General features: G+C 52.1%; 1 protein-coding gene across 2 annotated transcripts; it reads right to left on the reverse strand.

Moving 5' to 3' along the window:
• Positions 1-848: 848 nt before the first annotated feature.
• Positions 849-9,758, reverse strand: FEZ1 (fasciculation and elongation protein zeta 1). Of its 2 annotated transcripts, none has more exons than XM_072354789.1 (10): positions 9,652-9,758; positions 7,896-8,196; positions 6,101-6,197; positions 5,275-5,367; positions 4,864-5,074; positions 3,399-3,670; positions 2,988-3,068; positions 2,595-2,670; positions 1,837-1,902; positions 849-1,008 (listed from the first exon to the last, which is right to left on the reverse strand). In XM_072354789.1, exons 2-10 carry the CDS (start codon positions 8,168-8,170, stop codon positions 992-994), a joined length of 1,188 nt encoding a protein of 395 aa, XP_072210890.1. In that variant the 5' UTR covers positions 8,171-8,196; positions 9,652-9,758; the 3' UTR covers positions 849-991. The 2 variants fall into 2 exon arrangements, with proteins under 2 accessions (XP_072210890.1, XP_072210891.1); XM_072354790.1 differs by lacking the exon at positions 9,652-9,758 and adding an exon at positions 9,552-9,576.

Below are 9,758 nucleotides of genomic sequence, written 5' to 3' on the forward strand. Positions count from 1 at the left end.
GTGGAGGTGAGGGAGATGAAGGACAAGTGGAACACCAGAATGGGTGAATAACCCCAAAACAGGCAACCCACAAATAGGCAAATTCTCCTAAAATGAGTGAATTGCTTCAAAACCACAAATGAGTGATGCAGCCCTAAAAGGATTTGTACTTAGAAAAGCAATGTCTCTCTATGAAGAACTCTGAAACTTGAGTGATTTACCACCATTATGAACTGTGCTCCCCCAGATGAGGGACCATCCCCAAATATGAACTCTGCTTCTCCAAGTACGCAGTGTGCCTCCAAATGAGTAACCCACTCCAAAATCAATGGCAGCTGCCCTGACACTATGCCACCAAGTGTTGCTTCCCAAAAATGAGGAATGCTCTCCAAATATCATCAACAGTTCCCCAGAATTGGATTCTTCCCCCAAAATGAGTGTCTTTTTGCACAGATGAGTGCCCAACATGACAGAGCCCAAAGCAGCATGATTCTTCCTACTGCTCTCTTCCAGTATCTGAAAGGTAATTGCAGCGAGGGGTGTTGGTCTCTTCTCTCTGGTGACAGGAGAAGGGGAAATGGCTTTAAGTTGTGGTTAAGTTTGGGTTGGATATCAGGAGGAATGTTACAGAAAGGGCTGTTAAGCACCGAATGGGCTGAAAAGGGATGTGGTTGAGTCACCATCCCTGGATGTGTTTAAAACTATTTGGATGTGGTGCTCAGGGATATGATTTAGTGGAGGGTTGTTAGTTATGGTGGCATGGTTGGGTTGTGGCTGAACTTGATGATCTTTATGGCCTTTTCCAACCTGAGCAGTTCTATGATTCTATTCATTGCAGGGAGGGGAAGAAGACACCGGATGCCAGTTGCTTAATTAATGAAACAAATTATTTATTTCCCAGCTGTGCAAAGGTTTGGGGGGATGAGGGCAGGGGAGGTGCAGGTGACCTGTTTCCATGTGTCCGCCCCATCTGTGGGGGTGCCGGAGTTTGGGGGTGCAGGGCGGCACTGCATCAGGTTGGGCAGAGCACTGCAAAGAGAGAGGTGAGTGTGCACGAATGTGCACGGGGCTGCACTAGGGTGCAGGAGGCTGCAGAGTGATGCATAACAGGGCTGCAGGAGCGTCCACAAGGATGTGTAGGGTCGCACAGTGATCCATGAGTGTGCAGTAGGCTGTATGAGTATGCATTGATACATGGGAGTGCACAGGCATGCTTGAGAGTCTGTATGCACAAGTATGCATGAGCATTCATGAGCGTGCACCAAGGATGCACAAGCATTCATGTTGAGGGTGCATAAGTTTGAATGAGGTTGCACAGTGGCTGTATATGGGATGTAAGCCGACACAGGAGAAAAGCAGAAGGGATGCATCAGGAATTCACAAGGTATGCACAAAAGGGAGCACAGGGGTTGCACCGGTGTGCAATGGTGTACAAAGAATGCATGGGGGATACACAAAAGATGCAGGGAAATGAGCAGGTAATGCATGAGGGATGCCCAGGAGGTGCATGGAGGATGCTTGAGGCACACAAAGGAGATTCAAAGGAGAGAAGATGCACAGGGGTGCATCAGGGGAGCCCAGGCATTCCCAATGGATGCAGAAGTGCCCCAGAGGGGCACACAGGAAGGAGAATGGATAGTGACATATGAGAGTTCATGGGGATGCTGTGAGGATGCAGGAGGGATGCTCAGGAGATGCACCCAACATGCAGGGGAGATGTAAGGGATGCACAAAGAATGCATGAGCACTGCATGAGAGGAGGGCAAGGGAGATGCAGAAAGGATGCACAATTCTAAATGGGGAATGCACTTGGGGTATGGAGGATGCAGGGAGGGTGCACAGGGCACATGCAGGTACCTTTGAGGATGTAGTCCGTCAGCAGCGTGGGCACCTTCTCATTCCCCTCCTTCATGGCAAACAGGACTGCACAAAGGAAAAGGACCTTGAGCACAGTCCATGTATCCCATGTCCCTATTCTGTCCCCAGGCAGCCCCACGCCATCACAGAGGCACTGCCATAGTGTACCCATCCTGACAGTACCCCAATGGAGCATTTTCACCCCCATCAGTCACACTCAGGTGATGCAGAATGGGAGTTTTCACCTGAATTGGCACTTGGGGTGTGCTGCAAAAAATTGTGGGGGGAGGCACTGCAAATCAGTTGTGTTACAGTGATGCAAAATGGAGGACTGCACCCTAAACTGCTCAGGGCACAGTGATGCAAAATGAACAATTGTGCCCCAGATTGGCCATGCTGGGAAGCAGGGTGAGGGGGTATATGAAATGAGTCAATGTGGATGGACCACAGCGATGCAAAAACCAACAGCATCCATGCTGATGCAAAGTTTTGATTTGCTGCAGTGGTGCAAATGAGACAACTGCCTGAAAACTCGCAATGCTTCATTGATACAAAATGGTGTTTCTCTTTCAAACCAGCCGTGCTGCAGTGGCGTCATGCATCTGATTGTGAAAAAGGCAGCTGCACCCCCAACTGGCTGTGTTGAAATGTAAAAAAAAATCACGCGAGTTGTGGGCACTGCAGCAATGCAAATTCTGTGTTTGTGCCCTAAATTGGCTGTGTTATGCTGATTCAAAATGGGTCAAATAAGGACTCACTGTTGGTGAGCATCTGCAGATCTTCAACGGAGGGCGGCGAACCCTTCTTCTCATAGGGAATCACTGTGTTCAGATACTGCAAAGCAGAAAAATGCCCCCAAAACACCTCCATGCCACAAAGCTGCCCCCTTTTTACACATCACCGATGCAAACCACCCCAAACTGGTGCAAAAGCAGAAGTGCAAAACACAGCTGCAACTTTCCTGCAATTGCATTTAATTTACAGATGTTTGGGGGGCTGCTGAATTAACTGGATGCTGCAAAAGCTGTGCTTAAATGAACCCCTAGCTAGGGAGGATTGAAGGGATAAAGAAGTGCAAAAATGGCACTCGAGGGTGTGCAGAACAGGGGGTGGGAGGGGAGAGATTTGGGCAAGTTGGGGGGAAAAGGCACCTGCTTCTCGTTCGCAGCGGGGCCAAAGGTCTGACGCAGGCCGGAGTGCAGGATGCTGGAGATGCCCTCCATGCTGAAGCGCTGGGAACATGCGTAACCCTGTCACTCCCTGGCATGAGGACAGCACTCCGGGCACCAATATCCCCCCATCTCCCTGATCCACCTCCCTGTCACTCCATCCCTTGTCCTCACATCCTTATGCCACATGTCCTGTCACTGTCCAATGTCCTCCATTTGCCCAGTCCCATGTCCCTTCATCTCATCCCATCTCATCCCATCTCATCCCATGCTAACCTACCCCATCACATTCCACACCATCCCACGCCATCCCATGCCATCCCCACCCCCACAGGACCCCACACCCCACCTCCCCCAGACTCATTCCCACATGTCAGTTAACCCCATCCCCACCTTTCTGGGCATGTGTCCCCCACGCTCGGGACGACCTCCTTGCAGGCTGAGCCCACGGTCGCGGCGGCGGCGGCGTGCGGCCTCCCGCTGCTCCCGCTGCTCCCCCTGCACGGCCAGCAGCGCCCCAATAAACGCCGTCTTCACCTCCTTCTCAAAGGCCAGCTCATCCCGCCGTGCCAGCTGGGCCACCAGCTCGGCCGACAGCGCCCGGCTCGCTGCCTCCGCGCGCCCTGCTGCTGCTGCCAGCTCCCCGGCCGTCAGCTGCTCCAGCCCTGCCGCCAGCATCATTGTTAGAGTGCACAGCATGCATGCACTGTACAAAAAGGCCTTATGTGCAAGGTGCAATTGGTGGGATGCCTGGGATGCTCAATGCAATGCATGTTGCAGTTAGCAAAGGTCCAGTGCGATGAGTGACATGTGTGGTGCAGTGAGTGTTATTTCTGATGCAGTGAAAGGTGCAGTGTATTAGTTAAGCACCTGGTGCAATTAGTGAAATGCACAATGCAATTATGGGAATGTCTGGGGCAATTAGTGACGTTCCTCATGCACTGAGAGCTGCTCCTGGTGCACTCAGCAAAAGCACAGTGCATGAGCGAAATACCTGGAACAATGATCAACATAAATGATGCAATTACAGGAATGTCTGGGAGCAATTAGTGACGTGCATCGTGCAATTACTTGAGCATGCGCTACAGTCAGTAAAATTCTGGGGATAATTAACAAAATGCACAATGTAATCAGAGAAATGCTTTTTTACTGCTCTGTGATCAGTGAGATGCTCAGCATACTGCTGGAGCATCCAGCACTGTCATAGCGGAGTTGCTGAAGTGCCCAGTGTCAGAACAAAGTACCCTGAGCAATTATGGAAGTGCCTGGTGCAACTAATGGCATGCATGGTGCAGTAAATGAAAAGCACTAAGTACAATTAGGGAGTATACAGAGCAATTATCAAAATGCCTGGTGAGATTAGGGAAAATGTAGGCAAGGTATATTTGGGGGAAAACCTAGTGCAATTATTAAAAAGCATCATAACATTTCCCATGTACTTTGGAAAACATCTGGTGCATGCCACAAATCAGCAAATTAGGAAAATGCACCAAGCACAGCTCAGGAAAGACCTTGCTGCACGCAGTCATATGCATGCAGGGTGCCATTAGAAAAATGCAGGATGCAAACAGCAACGTGCAGAACAAGTGAGCCATCTTCTCAAAATGCACGTGTCCATTGATCACTTGCACGGTGTGCTTAGAAAGGCACAAGTCACTTAGCAGCATGCACAAAGTGCAGTGCACTGTGCTGGAGACATTTTGCAAAATGCGCTGCATGCTTGGTGAAACACGGGGCCATCTTTTACCATGCTACAAGATCTCAGAGGGATCATTTTTTGCAGAGAGCCGCCTCCTGGTGTCCAATTTAGTGAGAACTGCACCCAGAAAGGGCTGTGCCTGGCTCCTACTGCCCATACCTTCATAGGAACAGTTGTTGTTGAAGGTGGGGGAGAAGGTGTGCAGCTCACGCAGGACAATGGGCTCCATGCCCCGGCTTCCACTGTCACCCTCTGCATTGGCCTCAGCATCATCTTCCTCATCTTCTTCCTCCTCCTCATCCTCATCGCCCTCAGGATCCGCCTCAGGATCAGGCGAGCTCTGCATCAGCTCCTCCAGCTCCTCAATGACCTGTGGGACACCAGTGTCCCACATCTGCACCCTGCACCTCACATCATCCCACATCTGCACCCTGTATCTGACATACGAGTCTTGCAACCTTGCCCACAGATAAGCGATAGTGTCCCAAAACAAGCGTATTTTGCCTTTCTGTGTCCTGAGCAGTGTGAGCCCAGTGTTATGGAGACATCCAAGTGTTTGGGTGTAGGTACCTGCTCAGCTGTCAGCAGTGGTTCCTCATTTATGCCTGAGTCATGTTCACTTCTCTCAGCAAGCTCTTCCTCTTCATCTTCCTTCTCACAAAGCTGCGGGAGACACAGGCTGGTCACGTTGGTGGCACCACAGGCACTGCCTGGTGCAGGTATGGACGTGACATAGGCACAGACACAGCTGTATATACCTATAGCTCATGGGAAGAACCACAGCACTGGGAAGGCACTGCCTGTGGGGCTTACACTGGAGAGATGTTGGATGGAGATGCTGGATGGGGAAGATGGACAAGGAGATATGGATGGGAGAGCTGGATGGATATGTTAGATAGAGACAGTGGATAGGGATTTGCCATGGAGATGTTGGATGGAAGACTCTGGATAGGGGTCTACAATGGAAATGTTAGATCAGAGGCATTGGATAAGAGAGTTGTATGGAGAGATGTTGGCTTAGGAGGTGTTTGATGGAAACACTGGATGGGGGATGTTGGATGGGGACACTAGGGAGGGTCACGCAGTCTTGGGATGCCAGATGGAGATGCTGGAATGAAACTTCAAATGGTGATGTTGGGTGCAAATGATGAATGGGGACAAGTTTGATGGATGAATTATGGAATTGTAGAATTGCTCAGATTGGAAAAGACCTTAAAGATCATCAAGTCCAACCACAACCTAGCCAAACTGCCAAATCAAACACTTAATCTTGCCCTTTAGAGTGACTGCTCCCCAACAGTTGCTGAGTCTTGGGGCTGACAGACAGCTACCAATTACCACAAGGGTCATATGGAGGCAACAGGGCTTTGGGGTGCCAAGGGTGTCATGGCCATACCTGGGAATCGGTGCCATCAGGAGCCTCAGCTTCAGGGTGCATCCAGGGCCGGGGGGAGCCCTGGGGGACGAAGCCATCGGTGAGGGCATCCCAGACTCTGCAGGGAGGGAGGCGTTGAGTGGGGATCACCAAAACACCCCAAAATGCCCCAAAGTGCTGCCTCCCAGAAAGCCGTCCTGAAACAGCATGCCAAAATGCCACAATGCATTCCAAAATGGAGCCCCAGGACACCCCAGAATGCTTCTAAACATGGCCTGGTGGTCATTCATTCCCTGACTACCACTGACATGTGCAAAACATCCCAGAACACCCCAAATTCTGCCTCAGAACACCTTAAAAACATGTGCATGTTAGCATCACCCCAATTCACCTAAATCGCCCCAAAACAGCCTCCCCCTCTAACTGCCCCCAGCTCCAAACCAGCCATAAAGACACTCATTTTGGGATATTCATCTCATCTCCATCTTCATCTGATTTTAATTTCCTCTTATGCACATATTCCACAAACTAATGCATAAAAATGGGATGTTAAAAAAACAACACCACATATTCCCATTTTTAACAAAAAAGCAACAATTAAGGAAAAAGCAAACAACTGTCCCCAAAATTTGCTTCTTTTCTGCTCGTAAAGAACCAGCACCTTGCAGAATGCAGCCACAGGCTTCCAGGTCAATTATGGCAATAACTGGTTAATAATTAAAGGAAAGCAGCGCCTTTAAGGCCCCCACCCATCCCCCATCCATGCACACAGGGCTCATTGAAGACTGGGGAAAAAAAAAAAGCCTGTTTTGCCCAAACTGACCCAAAGTGACACAATCCGCAGCACTAAGTGGCACCACGGGCTGCCGGTGGCAGCGCAGCTTTCTGGGCGTTCTGCCAGAACTCATTTTGTTCTCTGCAAAACGACTGATTTTTCACTGAAAAATACAAAAACAGCTAAAAAAAAAAAAAAAGATTTGGGAGCTTCTGGTTTCAAAACAACCACTTTGCATGGTGAAAAATCAGTGTGAGGAAGTGCAGCCTGGGGAATAATCTCAACTAAACAGGCAAAAAGAAATCCATTAGAAAGTTGTTTGTACGTCAACACTGCTGGTAAATTCTGCCCCTAAATGGCATTTTGCAACAAAAAAAAAGGTTTCATATGAAAGTTAGATTTCAGTGCAAATGGCACTATGATGCTGCTGGATGGACAGGCAGCACTGGGCAGATTTTGCCCCGCTCTGCTGCAGTTTTACACTGCAAGGAGGAGGCTGAGCCCTCACCTTCCAGCTCACACTTACCCCCAGCTCTCCTCACAAAGCCTGGACCCTCTGCAGTGTCATGTGGGGCTCCTGATGTGCCTACTTGTAGGGTGCTACACAGATACTGCATGGTATTGCATTCCCATGCTGCGAGGGAGGGACCTGATTTGCACACGGAGGGTACCCTGCAAGGACTCAAGGAGGTGCACAGGCCCCAGATGTGCCCTGCTCTGAGGACACAACACCATTACTCCACACAGTCATGCTGCAATGGGGCAAGTAGGTTTCCATGCTGGGGTGGGGTGTATCTCACAGTGATGCAAGGAGACATGCAGGCCCAAGTGTCCTATGCGTCCTATTTGTAAGACACCTCACAGGAACTCCATGCAGATGATTCTGAGCAGCACGTGGGGGAAGTCTCAGGGGTATAAGGAGGCACAAAGGCCCTAAGGGAGTTACTGCACCAAAACTGGGGTGCACCACATGATCATGCTACAGCATGGGGATGGGAGTGCAAGGAGACCCGTGTTCCCAGCAAGAGCAGCCTTACTCACTCCTCATCCTGGAGGTGCTCCTCCTCCTCCTGTGCCTGCAGCCGGCCCCTCACAGGGGCCAGGCCCTCAGTGGTGGCATCGTAGTTGCGGAAGCAGACGGTGAGCTTCTCGTCGAACTCCTGCACCAGATCCTCCATCGACTTGAAGCTCATCATCTCAGTCGAGAAGCTCTCCAGCTCAGCCAGCGCTGGGTCCATGGTGCGCCGGGGGGTCCCCCCATTGTCCCCAAGCCCCTCCTCAAATTCCTCCTCCAGGCTTACCAGGGGTGCTTCCATCCTCCTTGCCACCGCTGCCGTCTTAGCTGTGGGAACAAGGTGACCATGAGGCACCTGCTGCTCACAGGCTGTGTCAGCAGGGCTCCCCAGAACCTTTGCTGGCAGAAGCATCCAGTACCCCAGTACCAACAGTACCCCAGAAGCATCTTACCACTACCTGTCCTCATTCCCTAGCAGGAGCTCAGAAGCATTCCATTGGTATCACAGTAGCATCCTACTAAAAACTGAATACTGTTCCAGTAGCACCTTATGAGTGTTATGACAGTATCTCCACAGTATCACAGTGGTACCCTGGTGCTATTTGAGCAGTGTCCTAGGAATGGCTGTGCAGTATGTTAGTAGTAGAGTGTGCTCCCCAGAAACCCACCATTACTGGCATTCCCTCCTGATGGCATTTTAGTAAATCCCTGGTAACACCCCAGCAGCATCCCAGAAGTGTCCTCCAGGCCTGCAATCCTGTGCAGGTATGTAGTCCTGCACACAGAGGGAGTGCATGCCTGCACAGAGGCACATAGATGGGAGGGTGCACGTGTGCACAGTGCACAGGCGTTCTGTATGCACACTTGGGAGTGCATGACTGTCAGGGTGCACATGTAAATGGGGTACGTGCACACAGGTGTAACTGAGTGCAGGTGCATCCCGTGCCACCTGCAGCTCTGCACACATGTAGCCCTGTACATACAGTGGTGCACAGGTGCACGGCACATGTTTGCACACAATGTGTGCACGTGAGGATGCACGCATGCATAGTGCTGTTTGCATGCTCAGGGGCAGCATGCCAGCACTGGGATGGCTGCACACACGGCAGCACAAGAACGTGCTGCATACACGTGCACTTCATAGATGTGCACTGTGCATGCAGGCATCTTTGTGCACCAGCTTTGTGCACACCTGCACCATTCACATGTATCCTGCTTTGTGTATACCAGCTCTCCTCTACACACGCCCGCATGTCTGCACTGCGCATGCCCCTGCCAGCATCCCTCATACGTGTAGCTCAGTGCACGGGCCCCCCCGATGCGCCCCAAAAAGCCCCCCCAGCCCCACATCACCCTCCCCCACCCCGTCGCACAGCGCCTGCGCACCCCACAGCGCGCTCCCTCCGCACGGCTGCTGAAGCGCATCGGGCACCGCGAGGGGCAGGCGGCTCCTTGTGCCCCCCCCAACCAAGCACCCCGAAAATCCTGTCCCTACGCCCCGTGCACAACACCCAGCGCGCCCCCCGCCCCGGGCAGCCTCATGCGGTGTCCTCGCACCGCGCAGTGATGTTCCCCCACAGCCCCGCGAGCCACCGCGCTGCATCTCCTAAATCTTTGCCAGCCCCCACCCCGCACGCAACGCCCTTTGCAGCCCCCATCAACTCACGCACACATTCACCCACCGTGCACTCACTCCCCTCCGGCTGCACCCCGTAGTTGCTCGCACTCCCCCTCACCCCACGGGTGTCCCCCCCCGTGTCCTCCCCCCGGCCCCGCACCCACCTGCGGCCCCGCATCCTCCGCTCTCCGGGAGAAGGTTGACGGGGAGGGAGGGGGGGCGCGTTGCGCACGCGCGGAACGGGTTGGGGGGGGGGAAGGTGACGTCATCT

The sequence above is a fragment of the Excalfactoria chinensis genome, chromosome 21 (genome assembly GCF_039878825.1).
Source record: "Excalfactoria chinensis isolate bCotChi1 chromosome 21, bCotChi1.hap2, whole genome shotgun sequence".
Classification (NCBI taxonomy): domain Eukaryota; kingdom Metazoa; phylum Chordata; class Aves; order Galliformes; family Phasianidae; genus Excalfactoria; species Excalfactoria chinensis.

What these genes read in the sequence shown, in the direction of transcription:
- FEZ1 (XM_072354789.1), bottom strand. Translation starts at nt 8,170, where the DNA reads ATGGAAGCACCCCTGGTAAGCCTGGAGGAGGAATTTGAGGAGGGGCTT. An exon ending in CTGATGGCACCGATTCCCAG is followed by an intron (nt 5,368 to 6,100) that starts GTATGGCCATGA and finishes TGTCTCCCGCAG; the next exon opens with CTTTGTGAGAAGGAAGATGA. An exon ending in CAACAACTGTTCCTATGAAG is followed by an intron (nt 3,671 to 4,863) that starts GTATGGGCAGTA and finishes TGCTGGCGGCAG; the next exon opens with GGCTGGAGCAGCTGACGGCC.